This window comes from Stegostoma tigrinum, chromosome 15 (assembly GCF_030684315.1).
Source record: "Stegostoma tigrinum isolate sSteTig4 chromosome 15, sSteTig4.hap1, whole genome shotgun sequence".
Taxonomy (NCBI): domain Eukaryota; kingdom Metazoa; phylum Chordata; class Chondrichthyes; order Orectolobiformes; family Stegostomatidae; genus Stegostoma; species Stegostoma tigrinum.
The window spans coordinates 1,847,796-1,872,395 of record NC_081368.1 but is presented as its reverse complement, the minus strand read 5'-3'; the positions used below and the strand labels follow the sequence as shown (position 1 = coordinate 1,872,395).

The 24,600-nt window shown below is 47.3% G+C and overlaps 1 protein-coding gene across 3 annotated transcripts in view; it reads left to right on the top strand.

Annotated features, from left to right (window-relative positions):
• The first annotated feature begins 3,884 nt into the window (after positions 1-3,884).
• arhgef6 (Rac/Cdc42 guanine nucleotide exchange factor (GEF) 6) overlaps positions 3,885-24,600 on the top strand; it is a 168,955-nt gene continuing 148,239 nt past the window's right edge. For all 3 annotated transcript variants that reach the window (XM_048544625.1, XM_048544626.1, XM_048544624.1), the window contains exon 1: positions 3,885-4,163. In XM_048544625.1, coding sequence (XP_048400582.1) covers positions 3,999-4,163 — 165 coding nt within the window. In that variant the 5' untranslated portion in view covers positions 3,885-3,998. The remainder of the gene's footprint in view (positions 4,164-24,600) is intronic.

Sequence of the window (24,600 nt, the reverse complement as noted above, 5' to 3'; positions counted from 1 at the left end):
AGTGCTCCTAATATCCCATACTCTCTGAGCCACAGTAACCAGTTGAGCGTTTTCCTGATAATACAGAGCCATTCCAGCTTGGGGAGGCACTGAGTCTGTGTCTGGGCAGGGAGGCAGAGTGCCACGAGGGTGAGGGGTTGTAGTGTTTGCAGTTGTGTGGAGGAGAGGCAGATTGGCACTGCCTGCCCTTCACCTCCCCCAGCCCACTCCCACCAGCCCTACTGGAGAGGGAGAGGGTTTGGGGCTGAATAAACCTGGAGCAGAGACAAAGGCAGAGTGAAGCTTGATACTGAGTTAAGGCAGGGCTGGGGCTGAAGTTGAGCTAAGGCAGGGCTCAGGCTGAGTTAAGGTTGAGCTAAGGAAGGGCTGGGACTCAGTTAAGGTTGAGCTAAGGAACGGTTGGGGCTGAGTTAAGGCAGGATTGAAGCTGAGCTAAGGCAGGATTGAAGCTGAGCTAAGGCTGAGCTAAGACAGGGTTGGGACTGAGTTAAGGAAGGGTTAGAGCTGAGTTAAGGCAGGGTTGAAGTTGAGCTAAGGCAGGGCTGAAGCTGAGCTAAGGAAGGGTTAAAGCTGAGTTAGAACCTTACAGCACAGTACAGGCCTTTCAGCGCTCGTGGTTGCACTGAGCCGTGAAGCCAATCTGAAGCCCATCTAACCTACACTATTCCATTATCATCCATATGTTTATTCAACGACCATTTAAATGCCCTTAAAGTTGTGGAGTTGACTACTGTTGCAGGCAGGGCATTCCACACCCTTACTACTCTGAGTAAACATAGAACATAGAACATAGAACATAGAACAGTACAGCACAGAACAGGCCCTTCAGCCCACAATGTTGTGCCGACCATTGATCCTCATGTATGCACCCTCAAATTTCTGTGACCATATACATGTCCAGCAGTCTCTTAAATGACCCCAATGACCTTGCTTCCACAACTGCTGCTGGCAACGCATTCCATGCTCTCACAACTCTCTGCGTAAAGAACCTGCCTCTGACATCCCCTCTATACTTTCCACCAACCAGCTTAAAACTATGACCCCTCGTGCTAGCCATTTCTGCCCTGGGTAATAGTCTCTGGCTATCAACTCTATCTATGCCTCTCATTATCTTGTATACCTCAATTAGGTCCCCTCTCCTCCTCCTTTTCTCCAATGAAAAGAGACCGAGCTCAGTCAGCCTCTCTTCATAAGATAAGCCCTCCAGTCCAGGCAGCGTCCTGGTAAACCTCCTCTGAACCCTCTCCAAAGCATCCACATCTTTCCTATAATAGGGCGCCCAGAACTGGACGCAGTATTCCAAGTGCGGTCTAACCAAAGTTTTATAGAGCTGCAACAAGATCTCACGACTCTTAAACTCAATCCCCCTGTTAATGAAAGCCAAAACACCATATGCTTTCTTAACAACCCTGTCCACTTGGGTGGCCATTTTAAGGGATCTATGTATCTGCACACCAAGATCCCTCTGTTCCTCCACGCTGCCAAGAATCCTATCCTTAATCCTGTACTCAGCTTTCAAATTCGACCTTCCAAAATGCATCACCTCGCATTTATCCAGGTTGAACTCCATCTGCCACCTCTCAGCCCATCTCTGCATCCTGTCAATAAAGAATCTACCCCTGACATCTGTCCTATATCTATCGTCCCTCAATTTAAACCTACGTCCCCTAAGTGCTAGCCATCACCATCCGAGGAAAAAGGTATTGACACTTACAAATCACAGTCCACGAAAATGGCTCTCCTTTTTCACTATTGTTATTCATTTACAGGCTTTGCTGGCCAGGTCAGCATTTATTACCCATCTGTAATTGCCCAGACGGCAGTGAAGAGTCAACCATGCATTGCTGTGGGTCTGGAATCACCTGTAGACAGACCAGGTAAGAATATAACGGTCACAAGTGAAACAGATGGGTCTTCTCCCCAAAAACTGATGACAGTTTTGTGATCAACATCAGACTCTTAATTCCAGATTTTTATTGTATTACCATCTGCTATGGCAGAATTCAAATCCAGGAACATTACCCTGAGTTAAGGCAGAGTTGAAGCTGAGCTAAGGCAGGGTTGAAGCTGAGCTAAGGCAGGGTTGAAGCTGAGCTAAGGCAGGGTTGGGGCTGAGCTAAGACAGGGTTGAAGCTGAGCTAAGGCAGGGTTGGGGCTGAGCTAAGGCAGGGTTGAAGCTGAGCTAAGGCAGGGTTGGGGCTGAGCTAAGGCAGGATTGAAGCTGAGCTAAGGCAGGGTTGAAGCTGAGCTAAGGCAGGGTTGAAGCTGAGCTAAGGCAGGGTTGGGGCTGAGCTAAGGCAGGGTTGAAGCTGAGCTAAGGCAGGGTTGGAGCTGAGCTAAGGCAGGGTTGGGGCTGAGCTAAGGCAGGGTTGGAGCTGAGCTAAGGCAGGGTTGGGGCTGAGCTAAGGCAGGATTGAAGCTGAGCTAAGGCAGGGTTGAAGCTGAGCTAAGGCAGGATTGAAGCTGAGCTAAGGCAGGATTGTGTGAAGCTGAGCGAAGGCATGGTTGGGGATGATTTAAGGCAAAGCTAAGACAGGGTTGAGGCTGAGTTAAGGAAGGGTTGAAGGTGAGCTAAGGCAGGGCTGGGGCTGATTTAAGGCTGAATTAAGGCAGGGTTGGGGCTGGGTTAAGGCAGGGCTGGGGCTGGGTTAAGGCAGAATTGAAGCTGAGCTAAGGCAGGGTTGGGGCTGAGCTAAGGCAGGGTTGGGCTGAGCTAAGGCAGGATTGGGGCTGAGCTAAGGCAGGATTGAAGCTGAGCTAAGGCAGGGTTGGGCCTGTGTTAAGGCTGGATTGAAGCTGAGCTAAGGCAGGGTTGGGGCTGAGCTAAGGCAGGGTTGAAGCTGAGCTAAGGCAGGGTTGGGGCTGAGCTAAGGCAGGGTTGAAGCTGAGCTAAGGCAGGGTTGGAGCTGAGCTAAGTCAGGGTTGGAGCTGAGCTAAGGCAGGGTTGGGGCTGAGCTAAGGCAGGGTTGGAGCTGAGCTAAGGCAGGGTTGAAGCTGAGCTAAGGCAGGATTGGGGCTGAGCTAAGGCAGGATTGGGGCTGAGCTAAGGCAGGGCTGGAGCTGAGCTAAGGCAGGGTTGGGGCTGAGCTAAGGCAGGGCTGGGGCTGAGCTAAGGCAGGATTGAAGCTGAGCTAAGGCAGTGCTGAAGCTGAGCTAAGGCAGGATTGGGGCTGAGCTAAGGCAGGATTGAAGCTGAGCTAAGGCAGGGTTGGGGCTGAGCTAATGCAGTGCTGAAGCTGAGCTAAGGCAGGGTTGAAGCTGAGCTAAGGCAGGGTTGGAGCTGAGTTAAGGCAGGGTTGGAGCTGAGCTAAGGCAGGGTTGGGGCTGAGCTAAGGCAGGGTTGGAGCTGAGCTAAGGCAGGGTTGGGGCTGAGCTAAGGCAGGATTGAAGCTGAGCTAAGGCAGGGTTGGGGCTGAGCTAAGGCAGGATTGAAGCTGAGCTAAGGCAGGGTTGGAGCTGAGCTAAGGCAGGATTGAAGCTGAGCTAAGGCAGGGTTGGGGCTGAGTTAAGGCAGGGTTGGGGCTGAGCTAAGGCAGGGTTGGGGCTGAGCTAAGGCAGGATTGAAGCTGAGCTAAGGCATGGTTGGGGCTGAGCTAAGGCAGGATTGAAGCTGAGCTAAGGCAGGGTTGGGGCTGAGTTAAGGCAGGGTTGGGGCTGAGCTAAGGCAGGGTTGAAGCTGAGCTAAGGCAGGATTGAAGCTGAGCTAAGGCAGGGTTGGGGCTGAGTTAAGGCAGGGTTGGGGCTGAGCTAAGGCAGGGTTGGGGCTGAGCTAAGGCAGGATTGAAGCTGAGCTAAGGCAGGGTTGGGGCTGAGCTAAGGCAGGGTTGGAGCTGAGCTAAGGCAGTGCTGAAGCTGAGCTAAGGCAGTGCTGAAGCTGAGCTAAGGCAGGGCTGGGCTGAGACGGAAAAGGAAGGAGTTCTTTCGCAGTTTGTTTTGTTGCGGACCGACGGGCGAGTGTGGGGCCGGCTGCAGCCCCCCTACAGCAGCCAGAGTGTAACATGACCCCCGCGGAGCAGAATGTAACCTGGCTCATCTCCCTTGGGGTGCTGGAGTCCCCCAAAAAAACCATCTCGGATCCGGAAGAGTTCCTCCTGGGCGCCCTGCGGGACGGGCTGGTTCTCTGTAAACTCATCGAGCGCTTAGTGCCCGGCTCCGTGGACAAGGTCAGAGATAGCCCCCACCCAGACACGGGGTGGGGAGAGATAGATGGAGGAAATGCTATTAATTTGAGGCGGGGGCGGTGGTGAGAGACTGATCCTGGGTGCGAATGTGCCCTGGGGCTGGAGATAGACCGCGGCTGGGGTGGTATGGGACAGAGGCGTGGGGGCAATTGGGACTAAACCTCCGGGGGATGGGGACTGGGGCTAAACCTGGGACTGATGTGGGGGGAGGGAATTGGGGCTAAACCTGGGACTGATGTGACGGGGAGGGAATTGGGGTTAAACCTGGGACTGATGTTGGGGGAGGGAATTGGGTTTAAACCTGGGACTGATGTGACGGGGAGGGAATTGGGGCTAAACCTGGGACTGGTGTGGGGGGGAGGGAATTGGGACTAAACCTGGGTTCCCAGAGCTCTCTGATGAAGGGTCTAGGCCCGAAACGTCAGCTTTTGTGCTCCTGAGATGCTGCTTGGCCTGCTGTGTTCATCCAGCCTCACATTTTATTATCCTGGGGTTAAATCTGGGACTGATTGTGGGGGAGAGGGAATTGGGGCTAAACCTGGGACTGATGTACTGAGTCACTGAAAGTCCACTGGTTGGTGACAGGTCCCACATTTCAGAGGAAAATAGGTGACTGGTGAGCCTCGACCCTGGTGGAGGGCACTGGATGGAAAAAGGGCTCTTGCCTTAACAAAGGTTGTTGTTCCATAGGAAGCTGGGATAGTCTCAGGGAAACGATACAGACTGTACATGTAAACCCCATCATGGCACACTTTCTGAAATTTGCCAGGAATTGTGAACATGGTCAAAAATACAACAAATTCTAGTCCCTATAACCACCAGTCTGCCTCCATCCCTTGCCTCCCCGCCTTTATCTGCAGCTCCCCCTCGGCCCATATCTAGTCCTGAAGAAGAGTAATACACTGCTCCTTTCCTCCAGATGCTGCCTGACTTGCTGTGTTCTTCCAGCCTCCTGTTTGTCTACCTTGGTTCTTTTCCTCAAATGACATATCAACTTCGACAAAGTGCATTTTCATTGTTGCACTGGGCAAAAAATGAGCAAAGATTAGTGTTTAATCACTGGCCCAAGTTGTAGGCAGCGTGAGGGCAGCTGTCATTTCTGGTGGTTAATAAATGTCAGTTGAACTGAAACCGCAGCTAGAACAGTTGCTGCATTTGGCAGTTTACAGTGTGAACACCAGATCACAGTGTGCACACCAGACTACGGTGTACATGAAATCATATCAAATGCAGTGAATCAGGATATGTACATTGAAATACAGTGTGTACACTGAACCACGGTGCATGCCATGTGCTCCAATTCTAGGCTCACAATCTGGGTTCACAGTAAAAGGTTAAAATTGCTGCTCTGCCACTCCTACCAAGTCCACATCGCTAGGCAGCATTCCTGTTTATTTTAATTATTTTCCCAACAGGACCTTGATCAGATCAGATCAGATCAGGAGTAGCAGATGGAGTTTAATTTAGATAAATGTGAGGTGCTGCATTTTGGAAAGCAGGACAGGACATATATATTTAACGTTAAGGTCTTTGAGAGTGTTGCTGAATAAAGAGATCTTGGAGTGCAAGTTCATAGTTCAAAGTGGAGTCACAATTGACAAGATAGTGAAGAAGGCATTTGGGACACTTGCCATTATTGGTCAGTGCATTGCCTATAGGCGTTGGGACGTCATTTGTGACTGTAGAGGACATTGGTTCGGCCACTTAGAGTATTGCATGCAATTCTGATTTCCCTGCTAAAGGAAAGATGTGAAACTTGGAAGGGTTCAGAAAAGATTTACAAGGATATTGCCCGGGTTGAAGAGTTAGAACTATAGGGAGAGGCTTAGTAGACTGGGGCTATTTTCCGTGGAGTATTGGAGGCTGAGGGGTTATCAGAAAGAGGTTTATAAAATCATGAGGGGCATAGATGGAGTGACTGGCCAAGGTCTTTTCCCTGGGGTGAGGGAGTCCAAAGTGAGAGGGCTTTGGTTTAAGGTGAGAGGAGGAAGATTTAAAACAGACCTATGGGACAACAATTTCACACAGAGGGTGGTGCGTGTATGGAATGAACTGTTAGAGGAAGTGGTGGGGGCTGATACAATTACGACATTTAAAAGGCATCTGGATGGGTATATGAAGAGGAAGGGTTTAGAGGAATATTGGCCAAACACTGGCAAATGGAACTAGATTAATTTAGAATATTTGGTTGGCGTGGACGAGTTGGACTGAAAGGTCGATTTTGGTGCTGCACATCTCTATGACTCGTATTTCATTAGGAAAAAAAATTATTGTTTGAATTTCATGATCCTGGAAGTTTGGAAAATGTTGCTTCAACAGTGAGGCACCCCCTCGGCCCTGACCCTCCGACAGTGCGGCACTCCCTCAGCAATGACCCTCCGACAGTGCAGCACTCCCTCAGCATTGACCCTCCGACAGTGCGGCGCTCCCTCAGCACTGACCCTCCGACAGTGCAGCACTCCCTCAGCACTGACCCTCCGACAGTGTGGCGATCCCTCAGCCCTGACCCTCTGACAGTGCCCGCTCCCTCAGCACTGACCCTCCGACAGTGCGGCTCTCCCTCGGCCCTGACCCTCCGACAGTGCGGCACTCCCTCGGCCCTGACCCTCCCGACAGCGTGGTTCCCCCTCGGCCCTGACCCTCCGACGGTGCGGCGCGCCCTCGGCCCTGACCCTCCGACAGTGCAGCACTCCCTCGGCACTGACCCTCCGACGGTGCGGTGCCCCCTCGGCCCTGACCCTCCGACGGTGCGGCACTCCCTCTGTATTTCACTGGAATGTCAGCATTGAATGTGTATGTGTGCTCACATCTCTGGAGTTGGACTTGAACCCACAAGTTCTGAGCTCAGAACTGAGGGATCTGCCAACAGGGCATTAATTGACATCGCTATTAATCCTAAATCAGAGTAGCAGGACCTGCTACTGACAACTTGAGAGATGTGTGCAAATGATTGAGACCGTGAATTTAATCCTTTACTATAAGCTTGAAGGCTCTGTGATATGTGGTTGAATGAATAATTAAACAAAAAAGCCTCAACATGTTTTATATTACGGTGTAATTTAGGAAGTGCCAAACTGAAAGAAGTCGTTTCTTGCCACTTGTTTCAGTGCTTGCTCCTGAGTGGGGTTACTCTTTAGAATATCATCTCACAGCTTTCCCCTTCGACTCATCCATGACCCTGTGCCATTGAGCCTTTATCAGCTCCCAGTCTGACAATACCTCAAAGTTCAATTCTCAGCCTTGTTTTCAGACCCCTTTGTGACTTGCGATAGGGTTAGGGTTAGGGTGACTTCTTCCTGTCTAATTCTAAACTTCTCCAGCCACTTATTTTGTTCATTCACTCAAGGGACGTCAGCGTCGCTGGCTGGACTAGCATTTATTACCCATCCCTAGTTGCCCCTTGAGAAGGTGGTGTTGACCTGTCTTCTTGAACCGCTGCAGTCCATGTGCTGTGGGTTGACCCACAATGCTAATAGGGAGGGAATGCCAGGATTCTGACTCAGTGACAGTGAAGGAACGGTGATATATTTCCAAGTCAGGATGGTGAGTGGCCTGGAGGGGAACTTGCAGGGGGTGAGGTTCCCATGTACCTGCTGCCCTTGTCCTTCTAGATGGAAGTGTTCGTGGGTTTGGAAGGTGCTGTCTTAAGGATCTTTGGTGAATTTCTGCACTGCATCTTGTAGATAGTACACACTGCTGCTACTGAGCATCGGTGTGTATGGAGTGGATGTTTGTGGATGTGGTGTCAATCAAGCGGGCTGCTGTTTTGGATGGTATCAAGCTTCTTGAGTGTCGTTGGGGCTGCACTCATCCAGACAAGTGGGGAGTATTCCATCACACTCCTGACTTGTGCCTTGTAGATGATGGGAAGGCTCTGGGGAGTCAGGAGATGACTGACTTACTGCAAGACTTTTCACCTCTGATGTGCTCTGACGGTGGTTAGATTGTCTCTTATTAGTGTTGATCAGAGCCTGGCATTTGTGTGGTATGAATGTTACTTGCCACTTGTCAGCCCAAGCTTGGATATTGTTCAGATCTTATTGCATTTGCACACGGACTGCTTTAGTATCTGAGGAGTCGCAAATGGTGCTGAACATTGTGCAATCATCGGCGAACATCCCCACTTCTGACCTTATGATGGAGGGAAGGTCACTGATGAAGCAGCTAAAGATGGTTGGGCCTAGGACACTAACCTGAGGACTGCCTGCAGAGATGTCCTGGAGCTGAGATGATTGACCTCCCACAGCCACGACCATCTTCCTATGCGTCAGATATGACTCCAAACACTGGAAACTTTGCCCCTGATATCCGTTGATTCCAGTTTTGCCGGGGTCCTTGATGCCACCTTCTATGAAATACTAGGTTAACATGAACAGAGGTCACTCTTAACGTTATTTATGGAATTTAGCTCTTTGTTTGAACCAAGGCTGTAATGAGGTCAGGAGCTGAGTGGCTCTGGCGGAACCCAAACTGGGCGTCACTGAGCAGGTTATTGCTGAACAGGTGCTGCTTGATAGCGCTTTACTGATTGAGTGTAGACTGAGGGGAGGTAATTGGTCGGGTTGGATTTGTCCTGCATTTTATGTACAGGACTTACTTGGGCAATTTTCCACGTTGTTGGTCGATCCCAGTGTGGTAACTGAGGTGGAACTAGGGGAGCGGTAAGTTCTGGAGTACAAGTCTTCAGTCCTATTGCAGGAATGTTGTCAGGGTCCATAGCCTTTGCAGTATCCAGTGTCTCCAACCGTTTCTTGATATTACATGGAATGAATCGAATTGGCTGAAGACTGGTATCTGTAACGGTGAGGACCACTAGAGGACCCAAGATGGATCGTCCACTCAGCACTTTTGGCTGAAGATTGCTGAGAAAGCTTCAGCTTTATTTTTTGCACTGATGTACTGGACTCTTCCATCATTGAGGATGGGGATATTTAGAACATACAACATAGAACCGTACAGCACAGTACAGGCCCTTCAGCCCACGATGTTCTGCCTAACTTTTACCGTAAACCTAAGGTCTATCTAACCTCCACCCCTACTTTATACTAACATCCACATGCCTATCCAATAGCCACTTAAATGACCCTAATGAGGCCGGCTCCACTACCCTCTCCAGCAATGCATTCCAAGCTCCTACCGCTCTCTGAGTAAAGAACCTACCTCTGACGTCTTCCCTATATCGACCTCCACTCACGTGCCCCCTTAACTATGCCCCCTTGTAATAGTTACCTACACCCTGGGAAAAAGGTTTTGGATGTCCAGTCTATCTATTTGTGGAGCCTCTTTCTTCAGTGAGATGTTTAATTGTCCAGCACCACTGAATGTGGCAGGACTGCACAGTTTAAATCTGATCTGTGAATTGTGGGATCGCTTAGCTCTGTCTATCACTTGTTGCTTTTGCTGTTTGGCGTGCAAGTAGTCCTGTTTGGTGGCTCCACCAGGTTGGCACCTCATCTTCAGGTATGCCTGGTGCTGCTCCTATCATGCCCTCCTGCACTGTCCATTGAACCAGGGTTGATCCCCTGGCTTGATGGTAATGGTTGAGTGGGGGATATGCCAGGCTGCGAGATTACAAATTGTGCTGGAGTACAATTCTACTGCTGTTGATGGCCCACAGCGTCTCATGGATACCCAGTCCTTGAGTTGCTAGATCTGTGTGAAGTCTGTCCCATTTAGCACGGTGATGGTGCCACACAACACGATGGAGGGTATTCTCAATGTGAAGGAGGGACGTTGTCTCCGCAAGGACTGTGTGATAATCGCTCATACCAATACTGTTATGGACAGATGCAACTGCAGCTGGCAGATCGGAAAGGATGAGGTCAGGTATGTTTTTGCCTCTTGTTGGTTCCCTCACCACCTGCCGTAGGCCCAGGCTATCATCTATGTTCTTTAGGACCTGACCAGCTCAATCGTTGGTATTGCTGCTGAGACACTCTTGGTGGTGGATATTAAAATCTCCCACCCAGAATACAATCTGTGCCCTTGCCACTCTCATTGCGCCCTCTAAATGTTCTTCAGTGTGGAAGAGGGATCTGACAGAAAACAGTATATGTTAAATGAGTTTGTAGTGCAGATTGAAATTAGCAGGTATGATGTTTTGGACATCACAGAGATGTGGCTGTCAGGGGATCAGGGCTGGGAATTAAATATTGAAGCCTGTCCTCTCAAAAGGACAGGCAGATGGGCAGAGGGGACAGGAAATTAAATCAATAACATGAAGCAGTGTAGGTTTGGAAAGTGTAGAGCCTGTGTGGGTAGAGTTGAGGAACCACAAAGGGAAGAACTCCCTGATGGGAATTGTGTACAGACCCCCTCGCAGTAGTCAGGATGTGGGGCAGAAAATAAATCAGGAGATGGAAAAGGCCTGTAAGAAAGGCACTATTAGAGTCATCACAAGGCGCTTCAACATGCAGGTGGACTGGGAAAATCCGGTTGGTAGAAGGTCCCAAGCGAAGGAATTTTGGGATGTCTAGGAGATGGTTTTTTGTTGGAGCAGCTTGTGGTAGAGGTGACTAGGGAACAGGCAATACTGGATTTGGTGATGTGTAATGAGATAGACTTGATGATGGAGCTTAGGTTGAAGAGGGCAGCAAACACATTATGACAATTCACCCTGTAGTTTGAGAGGGAGAAGCTAGAATCAGACGTAACGATATTATAATTGAGTAAAGGTAACTCAAAAGGCATGAGGGAGGAGCTGGCCTGAGTTCATTGAAAGGGCAGCTGAGCAGGAAAAATGGCGGAGCAGTAATGGGAGGTGTTTCTGGGGCTAATTAGGGAGGCATAGCAGGAATACATCCCAAAGAAGAAGAAACTCACCAAGGGGAGGATGAGGCAACCATCGCTGACAAGGGAAGTTAGGGTCAGTATAAAAGCAAAAGGAGAAGCAGTGAGGGTTAGTGAGAGGCCAGAGGATTGGAAAACCTTTAAAAACAAGCATACAAAAGGAGAAGCAGTGAGGGTTAGTGAGAGGCCAGAGGATTGGAAAACCTTTAAAAACAAGCATACAATAACTAAAAAAGCAATATGAAATATAAGAGGAAGCTAGTGAATAAAATAAAAGAAGGTTGCAAGAGTTTTTCAATACTTAAAAGATAAAAGACACACAAGTGGAAAATCAGACCACTGGGGAATGGGGCTGGAGAAGTAGTAATGGGGAACAAAGAAATGGAGGAGGAGCTGACTAGGAACTTTGCGTCAGTTTTCACAGGGGAACACACCAGCAGCAGACCAGAGCTTCAAGAGAGTCGGGGCAGAGGGGAGTGTAGTGGCCATCACAAAGGAGAAGGTGCTGGGGAAACTGAAAGATCTGAAGGTGGATAAATCACTCCGGACCAGATGGACTCTACCCCAGATGTTCTGGAAAAGATAGCTGAGGATGTTGTTGAGGCATTGTGGTGGTTTTACAGAAATCACTGGAGACGGGGACAATCCCAGAGGACTGGAAAATGGCAAATGTAACATCCCTGTTTAAGAAGAGAGGAAGGCAGAAGACAGGAAACTGTGGGCCAGTTAGCCTGACTTCAGTCTTTGGTAAGATTTAAGAGTCCATTATCAAGGATGAAATTGTGGAGTGCTTGGAAATCCATGATAAAATAGAGGCCTTGCCTTTCAAAGCTGTTAGAATTCTTTGAGCACGTTAGAAACAAGTTAAAGAAGGGTGAGCCAGTGGGTGTGATCCATTTGGATTTCCAGAAGGCCTTTGTCAGGGTTTCACACATATAACCATCCACGATGTTTGGGGCAAGGTACTGGCATGGATAGAAGGGAGAGAATGGGGATAAAGAAGTCTTTTTCAGGATGGCAGTCAGTAACTAGGGGAGCTCTGCATTCATTATTGTGACCATAACTATTCATGTTATTTACTAATGGTTTGGACAAAAGAACTGAGGGCATTGTTGCTAAGTTTACAGATGACACAAAGATAAGTGGAGGGACAGATAGTGTTGCAGAAGTGGGGAAGCTGCAGATGGACTTGGACAGTTTGGGGTAGTGAGTAAAGAAGTGGTAGGCGGAGTACAATATGGCAGGTGTGAGGTTATGCACTTTGGTAGGAAGAATAGAGACATAGACTATTTTCTAAACAGGAAAAGGCTTCGGAAATCTGAAGCACAAAGAGACTGTGAGTCCTAGATTCAGGATTCTCTTAACCTTAACATGTAGGCTTAGTTGGCAGTTGGGAAGGCAAGTGCAATGTTATCATTCATTTCAAGGGCTAGAATACAAGAGCAGAGATGTACTGCTGAGGGTGTATGATGCTCTGATAAGACCGCATTTAGAACATTGTGAGCAGTTTTGGGTCCTGCATCTAAGGAAGAATGTGCTGGCCTTGGATGGGGGCCCAGAGGTTTACAAGAATGAACCCAAGGATGAAGTGCTTGTCATATGAGGAGTGGTTGAGGACTCTAGGCCTGTGCCTGATGGGGTTTAGAAGGATGAGGGGGTATCTGAGTGAAATTTACAGAATACTGAGAGGTCTAGATAGAGTGGACATGGAGAAGATGTTTTGTATAGTAGGAGAGATAAGAACATAGAACATAGAACAGTACAGCACAGAACAGGCCCTTCAGCCCACAATGTTGTGCCGACCATTGATCCTCATGTATGCACCCTCAAATTTCTGTGACCATATACATGTCCAGCAGTCTCTTAAATGACCCCAATGACCTTGCTTCCACAACTGCTGCTGGCAACGCATTCCACGCTCTCACATCTCTCTGCGTAAAGAACCTGTCTCTGACATCCCCTCTATACTTTCCACCAACCAGCTTAAAACTATGACCCCTCCTGCTAGCCATTTCTGCCCTGGGAAATAGTCTCTGGCTATCAACTCTATCTATGCCTCTCATTATCTTGTATACCTCAATTAGGTCCCCTCTCCTCCTCCTTTTCTCCAATGAAAAGAGACCGAGCTCAGTCAACCTCTCTTCATAAGATAAGCCCTCCAGTCCAGGCAGCATCCTGGTAAACCTCCTCTGAACCCTCTCCAAAGCATCCACATCTTTCCTATAATAGAGCGACCAGAACTGGACGCAGTATTCCAAGTGCGGTCTAACCAAAGTTTTATAGAGCTGCAACAAGATCTCACGACTCTTAAACTCAATCCCCCTGTTAATGAAAGCCAAAACACCATATGCTTTCTTAACAACCCTGTCCACTTGGGTGGCCATTTTAAGGGATCTATGTATCTGCACACCAAGATCCCTCTGTTCCTCCACGCTGCCAAGAATCCTATCCTTAATCCTGTACTCAGCTTTCAAATTCGACCTTCCAAAATGCATCACCTCACATTTATCCAGGTTGAACTCCATCTGCCACCTCTCCGCCCATCTCTGCATCCTGTCAATGTCCCGCTGCAGCCTACAACAGCCCTCTACACTGTCAACGACACCTCCGACCTTTGTGTCGTCTGCAAACTTGCTGACCCATCCTTCAATCCCCTCGTCCAAGTCATTAATAAAATAAGGACCCAGCCTCAGAGTGAAGGGATGAGCCTTTAGAGCTGAAATGAGGAGAAAAGTTGTGGTGACTCTGTGGAACTCATTGCTGCAGGGGCTATGGAGGCCAAGTCACTGAGTGTGTTTAAGACAGAGATCAATAGGTTCTTGATTAGTAAGGGGATCGAGGGTTACGGGGAGAGGAGAATGGGATTCAGAATCATATCAGGTATGATCCAATGATGGAGCGGCCTCGATGGGTCTTGTCTACTCCCATATGTTATTGTCTTATGGGAAGGTTTTCTGCCCATGTTTAACCTGAAGCCATTAGACTTCATGGCAGTCCAGAGGACTCCCAGGGCAACTGCCTCCCGACTGTATATACCACAGTGCTTCCGCCTGTATTGGATCTGTCCTGCTGGTGAGACAGGACTTTTCAGGGATGGTGATGGTGGTGTCTGGGACACTGTCTGTAAGGTTTGATTCTGTGAGTATGACTGTGTCAGGCTGTTGCTTAACTAGTCGGTGAGACAGCTCTCCCAATTTTGGCACAAACCCCTAGATGTCAGTGAGGAGGACTTTGCAGGGTCAACAGGCTGTTTCTGCCGTTGTCATTTTTGGTGCCCAGTCTATGCCAGGTGTTCCATACAGTTTCATTTCCTCTTGAGTTTCTTTTTGAAATTATACAACAAGTGTCTTGATTAGCTATTTCAGAGTGCAGTTAACGGTCAAACACAATTTTGCAAAAGCTGGAGGAGATGACAGAAATAGGGAGGGGTGTAGGGGCTGGAGGCGGTGTCCAATAGTGAGGGGTCAGGTGGTGGAAGGATTTGAACACAACGGTGAGAATTTTAAAATTGAAGAGCTGAAAGTAGTGTGGGTTAATGAACAGTGGTAATGTGTGACAATCACTTGCTGTGGCACTGGATATGAGCAGCAGAGTTTCAGAGGAAATGAAGATCCTGGAGGTTGGGAGGAAGGCAGTGCAAAGATGGTTGAAGTGGATGGTTTTGGTGATTGAGAGGGTATAAGGTTGGACAGTCCTCTCCAAGTTCTAGGAGTTCAGGATTGTGGAAAGCTCTGGTCTTTCTTCAGAAAAGGGATGGAATCTGTGGCCAAGGCAATGACTTTGATGTGGATCTTAAACTGGAGGAATCTGCACATCTGACACTGATAATGTAGCATTATCATAAGACTGTAAGATATAGGTGTAGAATTGAGATATGTTTGTCAACACCATTCTTCTGCTGTCTCCCTGTAATCCTTGATTCCTTTACCAACCAAGAACTTCCCTCTCCGTCTTCAATATTCTCAATGACTTCACCTGCACAGGCCTCTGAGAGAAGCGGGTGGTGGTGGAGATTTGAAAACTGGGTAGTGGGGATAAGGCAGTGACGGGTAATTGTGATAGACAATACCAGAGGCTGACAGGAGGTTGAGGATAAGGAGAGCTTGTTTACTGAGATCATTATTGTGGAGGATGCCAGCTGATCAGTATCAGAGCCTGACTTTGATGGAAACCTGATTGGGCAGATTCAAAAGTGAGCTGGTGGGAATTTTTATAAACATGTGGAAGGAGAGGGAGCATGGATTGAAGATGGGGTCAGTAATTTGCAGTGGAAGAGAGAAAGTGATTGGGTTTTTTGAGGAAGGACAAGTTAACAATTGTTATGATGTGAAGGTGCCAGTGTTGGAATGGGGTGGACAAAGTCAGAAATGACATAACACCAGGTTATAGTCAATAGCTTTATTTGAAGTCAGAAGCTTTTGCAGTGTAGCCCCTTTGTCAGGTGAAGTGAGATTCCAGTTGTTATCAGGTATGTTATTTCCAGTTTTTAGTTTGTCTCTAGTGCTACTTTATTTTAATTTTTTGTAATTATGTCTCTATCTCATTTAATTGGATTATAGGTCATTCCTTAATTTGTTATTCATCTGATGATACTCTACTTACACCATCTGACACTTTAGATCACGTGCAGGGACTTATGATTCAACAGTCCACTCACACCATTTGTGTGATCTTTTGATCTGTGTCCTTGACCTGTCTGCCTATAAATTGTGTCTCTGTTTACTTCTTTCACTTCACCTGATGATGGGCCTATGCTCTGAAAACTTGTGTTTTCAAATAAACTAGTTGGACTATAACCTGGTGTCATGTGATTTCTGACTTTGGTAATTGTTATGAAAGGGGATGGGGAAACAAATAGTTAATGTGAATGTAGAGGCCAGAACTAGACAGGGGTAGGTTGGGGGTTTGCAGTTTGTGGAGAATGGTGCCAAGAGAGTTAGTTTCTTGGACAAATTAATGTAAGAAAGGCAATAAATAGAGCAGATTTTCAGGGCTCGGGCAAATGTACTTGAAGTTAAGTTAGGATTAATGTGAATTGGAGAGGGAGAGGAGCAGCAGATGTAGCTGAGCAGAGGATCACACTCTTGAACAAAAATGTTCAATGGTCGGAGATAATGGGAACTGCAGATGCTGGAGAATCCGACATAACAAAGTGTGAATCTGGATGAACACAGCAGCCTATCAGCATCTCAGGAGCACAAAAGCTGACGTTTTGGGCCTAGACCCGGTCTCACTTCTGATGAAAGGTCAATGACAGAAACATTAGCTCTATTTTTCTCTGTCCACACATGCTGCCAGATGAAAGGAATTCTAGCATTTTCTGTTTCCTTTACAGATTTCCAGTATTTTGTATATTTTGCTTTTGCATCTTTGAATTACTAGTTTGTGTTGGAGGTGGGGGTGGAGGGGGCAGAGAGTGGGCATTGAGGTGACCATTGATTGTGAGGGTGAGCAGTTGGCGGTTATTGTTTGTTCTCCAGGGTGACTCTGGAGGAATGGGCAGACAAGGCTGTTGCCCAGGAGTGGGGCTTGCTGTGGTCCAGTGAATTGTGCTGATTCATTCTTTAACCAGTTGTGCTCCAGATGCAAACATCAATTGGTCCTGAGGCAGGAAGTACTGGGCTGTTCCAGAAGAGAATGCTGAGGATGGGGGCAGAGGAATAGGCAGGTCAATAAAGATTCCAAACAGGACAATGGTTGAGCCAATTGATCACTGATCACTGCTAAGGTACTGACTTCTATTCCAGTTTCTAGTCAATGAAGAAAAAACATGTAGTACCTTACATTACATTAAGATGTTAAACTAAGGTACTACCTGTTCACTCAGATTTTAAAGATCATACAGCACTCTTTTGAAGAAGCAATAGGGGAATTTATTTGGTGCCCTGGCCAATATTTACCTCTCTCGCAATATGATGGAAACAGATGATGTGGCTGTTCTTATTCTGAATGCCAGGACAATGAGGGTCTCTAACACAATCTTTCATTAAGCATGCTGCAGTTTTTCTCTAGAATATTTTTATGAAATAAGCACAATCCTGTGTTAGTTTAACAGTGTTAGCTTGCTATGATAGAAGATCAATGATTCATTATTTCAATCCAGATTGTTTCACAACTTGACTGTCATGAGACATCCAGCATGTGTCTAAATCATTCCCCCAGGCGGTTGTCTCAAAATATTATCTGTCAGTTTAGTACTCCCACTTGAGCGCACAATCATACTCCATCTCTAACTATCTTTGCTATGCACAAGTCACCCCACTTTGTTTCTCCCTCCCACTCTCACTGTCCCTCTCTTTGTCACTCCATTCTTTCCCTATCCTTCCTCCCTCCTTCCATTGTTGCCCTTCCCCTTCCTTTCTCTCAGTTCTCTTTGGGCTTCCTTTCTCTCAGACTCTGTTATACACACACATTCTTTGGAGACAATGCTGTACTCTTATAGTTCTCATTGTTAATGGCCCCTCATCATAATGCACACGGCTTCATATCAGACTTAAGGACATTAGGAGCAGAGAAGAAAGCATTTCAACCCATTATGTCCACGACATTCAACAAAGATCTGATCAACAAATCCCATTTTCCAGCTTTTAACCCCCAGCCCCAGAGACTATGAAAACGCAAGTGAATATCTAAATGCTGCTTAAATATTAAAAGAGATTCTGACTTAGCCACCTGTTCAGAAAGTGAGTTCCAGATATAAAGATCTCACAGTACCTATGTGTAAGCCAAGCAGTAAGAAAAGCTGAATCTGTTTTGATGTTTTATTATTTGGTGTTATCACAATGGAGCTCAGGGCTATGTGACCTCATGCCAGTTGATGTGCTACTGTCTGGAAGAGGTGATGGATCAGCATCAGGAGCAGACACAAGTTATGCAATTTTGTTTGCGCTTAACTGTCCTTTCACCCTGGATGGGGGAGGTTTGTACAGACTGCTGTTGGGAACCTTTTGTGACTTTCTGGGCCAGATTTTATATCCCTAGCATACCCTGCTGGGCGTAGTTTGCATGAGTATGTATAAAATATATTCATTGCCCACAGCACCATCTTCCTGTGCACCAGGCACCCATTCCCTATAATAAAGGCAACACGTGGGTGGTGTGCCCCCTAGCTGACCCTTGGGCCAGCGAAGGCTTTGACTGCCAAATGGAGTGACTCAATCTGTCTCCACTGCCACAATCCTGGGCAGTGCCAGGTGGGTCAGAGTACAAAAGCTGTTTTGGAAGAGTTGGTTTGAAAAGATAGGAAAGACGGGACTGGGCACTATAATTGGGATTGCCCAGTGTTCAACTCCAGGCTACCCCTTTTTTGTCCTTCTCACCTGGGCTCCAAAGCCTGCCCCCGCTAACTGCCCTCTGCACTCCTCCTTGGATTCTAGATTTTCCCTGCCTTAAAAGCCTGGGACTGACCTGTGTTCAGTTGACATTGATGATCTCCATGGGCCTTCTCGCAGTCCTGACAGTGCCCTTCTGAGGTCTGGGGCCGCTAGGACTATTCAAGTTGCTGCCCTGTCAGAAAGAAACAGCAGAGAGTCATTCAGCCCATCCTATCTATGCCATCTTTCCGATTGAGCAATTCATTTTGAAATTACCCTTCACTGTCCCTGTGACATGCACTTTGTTCCTTTTCAAATAACCATCTAATTCTCTTTGGAGAGCTCCAATGGACCCTACTTCTGTTAGACTCTCAGCCAGTGCCTTCTCAATTCTGACTGCTCAGTGTGTGAGTGGCTGGAAAATCCAAGATAATGAAATGTGAGGCTGGATGAACACAGCAGGCCCAGCAGCATCTCAGGAGCACAAAAGCTGACATTTCGGGCCTAGACCCTAGGCCCGAAATGTCAGCTTTTGTGCTCCTGAGATGCTGCTGGGCCTGCTGTGTTCATCCAGCCTCACATTTCATTATCTTTGCCCAGTGTGTGAAATGGCTTTCTTCACATAATTTTTCCTTATTTAATTAATTATTTTAAATTCGATATGTCCTGCCACTTTTGATAATTTATGTACATATAAACAGAGGTTTCTCTTCTCCTACAGCCCTTTTAGAATTGTTGCCTTTCTTTTATGTTGCCTCTCTATGATCTTCCAACAAGAATGTATCATCTCACAGTTCTCCATATTGAATTTCATCTGCCACCTATTCACCGATCCAATACTTGTCAATTTTACTGAAGTTCCACACTGACCTCCTCACAGTTACAGTTCTCCCAGGTTTGCATCATCTGCAAATTTTGAAAATTTGCCCTCCATACTAAGGTCTAGATCATTAATGCATCAAGAAATGCAAACAACTTCACTCTGACCTTTCATGAACTCACTACAAACCTTCTCCAACCAATAAACATTCATGTACCACTACTTTGTCTCCTGTCACTTAGCCAATTTCATATACATGTTGCTACAGTGCCTTTTAGTCCATGAACTGTGATTTTATGCACAAGTCGGTTGCATGGCACTTTATCCATTGCTTTTGGGAAGACTACATACACCTCCTGAACAGCATTGCCCTGATCAACCCCAAGATAATACAGTGTGGAGCTGGAGAAACACAGCAGGCCAGGCAGCAACAGGGGAGCAGGGAAGCTGACATTTCGGGTCCCAGATTCCTTATCAGAATGCAGGTTAAAAAACATCATCTTCTCTTAAGAAATCCATGGTCATCATGGTTTGTTAGCAATGAGCTGTCAAAAGAGGGACACTTTGCTGTGAGGCACAGTGCTATGCCAAATTCACTTCTGCACCATTGGCCAGTGATGTTCGTAGCAAACACTGTGCGTACTTCAACAAATGGCTATGTCTCACAGCCTAAGGAGAGTCAAATCAAGGGAGACAGGTTTTAGTGAAGGTGTCTTGGTACAGTAAGGGCAGTCTTGGTACTAGTCCAGGGACTTGTGCACAGTCAGTCAACCATTTGGGGCGATCGCAGTCAGGATATTCTTTTCTACGTGGGTAAGGAGCCAAATGGCATGCACTCCATCTCCCGTCTCGATTTTTACTGCTCTATTGTGGGATGTTTTCCTCCTGGAATTAGAGAAAGGGAGGCAATGAGTAGGTGGCACAGCTGTTAGAGTTGATATACATAGGGGAAAGGTGTTGTGATTCCTGGGTGAGCGCGTGAGTAGGCAGTGCAGAGTTGATGTAGGGTCAGTGGTGTGAGGGTCAGGGTGACTGAGAGCAAGTGAGGGAAGATGTTGCAGGCCCTAGTGAGAGTGGTAGAGTGTCGGCCTCCAAGAGAGGTTGCTGTAGTAGCAGAAGGAAGCTGTTGGCACTGATGTTAGCAGAATTGAGAATGCCATTGACCTTCCACACTGCTGGATATTTCTCAAGGTGGCTGAGACTGCAGTGAGCCAGGCAGCAATCTTGGATCAGGGCTGGCATGATCGTGGATTGTGGCCTCATCTGCCCGTCATGTGGGAATGGATGTCCCTTTTCTGGAAAATGCCATCCATCAGGACCTCACTTTCCCTGAGAGTACACATATGGCTACATGTCTGGTGGTCACCCATTTCCCCCTCCCCCTGCATCTTTGTCAGCTGCAAAGTGACCAGGTCCGAAAATGTGTTATCCACTTGACTCTCAGCCTCACCAATTTATGACAATGACTGCAGCTGCTGCTCACGTTCGAAATCCTGGAGTGCAAACAGTCATCCAGGAGACCGGGAGCATTCTGAAGTTTCCTTGTAGGATTTGCATTCTTGTGACCAAAGAAAACCTGCCTTTTCTTTATTTGCTACTGCTTAAATAAACCTTACTGACAAACACCTTACAGCCACTAGATATACCCTTACTGATACTCACAAATCCAACAAATAATCATCACAGTTTCAGTTAAAAAAAACATAATTTCAAAAAAGATAACTCTTACCAGCTCTTTACTCACTTTTAATTAATATTGATTTTTCTCCCTGTTTTTAATCAAATTGATCAGGGTGGGTCTGCCTGTCCCACCGGCTCTGAGCCTCATTTCTGTGCCCAGACCCCACTCTTACAAGGCATGTTATTGCTGCGGGCCTTGGATTTATCCAAGGGGGAGGGGGTGGAGTTCTACCTGTTTTGGATGGACTTTCCTTCTGGATGCTGGGGGTTCTAACCTTTGCCTCAGCCCCACCCCCCACCATGCTTAGTCACAGTCCCAGCTTCCCAATCTGTAGAGGCCGGCTGTGTTCACTGAGGAACTTTTTCATTTGTCACAAGGCTGTGGGATGAATTCAACTCCAGAGCCTTAAGCACATAATCAGAGCTAGCAGTCTCAGAGTGCAGAGCTGAGGGAGCACTGCCCTGTTGGAGGTGCAGCCACTCAGATCAGATGCTAAACCAAGATAATAAAATGTGAGGCTGGACGAACACAGCAGGCCAAGCAGCATCTCAGGAGCACAAAAGCTGACGTTTCGGGCCTCGATCCTTCATCAGAGAGGGGGATGGGGGGAGGGAACTGGAATAAATAGGGAGAGAGGGGGAGGCGGACCGAAGATGGAGAGTCAAGAAGATAGGTGGAGAGAGTGTAGGTGGGGAGGTAGGGAGGGGATACGTCAGTCCAGGGAAGACGGACAGGTCAAGGAGGTGGGATGAGGTTAGTAGGTAGCGGGGGGTGCGGCTTGGGGTGGGAGGAAGGGATGGGTGAGAGGAAGAACCGGTTAGGGAGGCAGAGACAGGTTGGACTGGTTTTGGGATGCAATGGGTGGGGGGGAAGAGCTGGGCTGGTTGTGTGGTGCAGTGGGGGGAGGGGACGAACTGGGCTGGTTGAGGGATGCAGTCGGGGAAGGGGAGATTTTGAAACTGGTGAAGTCCACATTGATACCATATGGCTGCAGGGTTCCCAGGCGGAATATGAGTTGCTGTTCCTGCAACCTTCGGGTGGCTAAACCAAGTTCCTTTCTACCCTGTCAGGTGGCTGTATGGAAATTTCAAGGTCATGAAGAGACAGTGGATAGGCTTAGGGCTGTTTTCCAGAGATCAGAGAAGGCAGAGGGAACATTTTGATTGAGGTGTATAAAGTTATGAGAGGCATAGGTATGGTAGATAGGAAGAAACTGTTCCCCGAGTGTAGGGATCAACAACCACGGAGGTAGGTTTATGGTAAAGGGATGAAGTTCATTCAAGTGTGAGGTAGACAGATTTTTAATCAGTATGGGAATCAAGTGTCATTGAGTATAAGGCAGGAAAGTGGAGTTGAGGATTATCAGATCAACCATGATCTCATTGAATGGTGGAGCAGACTCGATGGGCTGAATGGCCTAACTTGCTCCTATGTCTTATAGTCTTATGATCTAAGTACATGCAGGAACCATTGGTTTTTGTTTATGTTGACTGAAGGATAAATATTAGCCAAGACAATGAATACAACTTCCCTGCTTCTTCAAAATCCTGCCAAAGGATATTTTACTCCCATCTCAGGTGGGAGACAGTCTTAGATAAACATATCTGAAAAATGGCCTTGCCAAAAGGTCACACTTGCTCCCCAATACCACATGATAACTTGTACCCAGGACCTGGAGTGGGACCAGAACACACCACTTTTGACTTGGGGGAAAAAGTGCTACAAACTGAGCTAAAAAGACCATGGTATCGGAGGATCAGGAGCAAAGCCAAGTTGAGGTATAGATCTGATTGAACAATAGAACAGGCTTGAGGGGCAGAATGGCCTCCTGGCATTCACTATTTGCTTTTTAATGAATTAATACCTAAAAGTACAGGTGTGCCAGGATATCCCTGAAAGTTGCCACCCAGGTTGATAGTGCTGTTAAGAAGGCTTATGGTGTGTTAGGTTTTAGTGGTAGAGGGATTGAGTTCCGGAGCCGTGATGTCATGCTGCAACTGTACAAAACGCTAGTGCGGCCTCATTTGGAATATTGTGTGCAGTTCTGGTCACCCCATTCCAGTAAGGATGTGGAAGCATTGGAAAAGGAGCAGAGGAGATTTACCAGGATGTTGCCTGGTCTGGAGCGCAGGCCGTATGAAGAAAGGCTGAGGGACTTGGGTCTGTTCTCATTGGAGAGAAGGAGGCTAAGAGGGGATTTAATAGAGACATACAAGATGATCAGAGGATTAGATAGGGTGGACAGTGAGAGTCTTTTTCCGAGGATGATGACTTCAGCTTGTATGAGGGGGCATAGCTACAAATTGAGGGGTGATAGATTTAAGACAGATGTCAGAGGCAGGTTCTTTACTCAGAGAGTGGTAAGGGTGTGGAACGCCCTGCCAGCCAATGTAGTTAACTCAGCCACATTAGGGGCATTTAAACAATCCTTGGATAAGCATATGGATAATGATGGGATAGTGTAGGGGGAGGAGCTTAGATTAGTTCACAGGCCTGCGCAACATCGAGGGCCAAAGGGCCTGTTCTGCCCTGTATTGTTCTATGTTCTATATGGAGGGGAGGAGTAGGATGGTGGTGAGGTGGTGTGGTGGAGGTTATGATGGTGGGGCAAGGGAGTACTAGAGAGTGGGGTTGCCTGTCTTTGAAGAGTTGGACACGGATCTTCATGTGCTCTCCCATCAGCTCTGAACTCCTCCCATCAGCCAATAACTGGCCACCCGGGGGCCTGAATTTAGGCAGACTGGCGCAGACCTTGTCCGTGCGCCCAACTCTCCTGTTAAGTTGCGGGCAGGAATGAGGGCAGTGGAGGGGGTACCAGGTGGGTTTTACAGACCCCCAGTATCTGTGACTCTTCTGTCAGGCACGTGTCTGCGACATCTATGTCATTAACCGGACTATTTGTTGCAAATTACCTCATATTCATCCAGTTATTAAAATACTGTGCACATTGGAAGGTTCTGAAAGTTATAACTGTTCCTAGTTTTCACTGGTGAAGACTGCAGCAATAAAAAAAACCCAAAAAAACTATGAATGCTGGAAATCAGAAACAAAAACAGAAATTGCTTGAAAAAACTCAACTGGTCTGGCAGCATCTGTGGAGAGAAAGCAGAGTTAATGTTTTGAGTCCAGAAACCCTTCTTCAGAACCTTCAAGACTGCAGCAATATTCAGTAACAAGCTAAAGCAAACTAGAAAAGTTGCCATGGCCGTATGGGGCTGCTCTCTCATTACAGAAAGACAGGTGGTGGTTTAACCCGAGAGTCACCAAGCATCAGGCAAGGGATGAGCCTGAAAAGGACCCTCAAGGGTAACCTCAGCCAGTGAACCTACATTGTTGACATCACTCTGCATCACAAACCAACCATCCAGCCAACTGAAGGTAACAAAAGTGTGGAGCTGGGTGAACACAGCAGGCCAAGCAGCATCTCAGGAGCACAAAAGCTGATGTTTCAGGCCTAGACCCTTCATCAGAGCATCCTGAGATGCTGCTTGGCCTGCTGTGTTCATCTAGCTCCACACTTCTCCAGCATTTGCAGTTCCCATCATCACTGATCCAGCCAACTGAATGGGCTCATCAACTTCAAATAATTTTAGTTCTAGCTCAATTTGAAATTCGGGAAAATACTGAGTAAATTGTTGGCAAAAACATAAATTACTGGAAAAGTTTAGCAGGTCTGGCAGCATTTGTGGAAGGAGATCAAAGTTAATGTTTTGGGTCAAGTGACCCTTCCTCAAAACTGAAAGTCCTTCCGGAAATGACATTCTCCGTGGGTCTTAAAAGTGGTGAGTGTGAAAGTTGATGCAACAGTTTTAATTT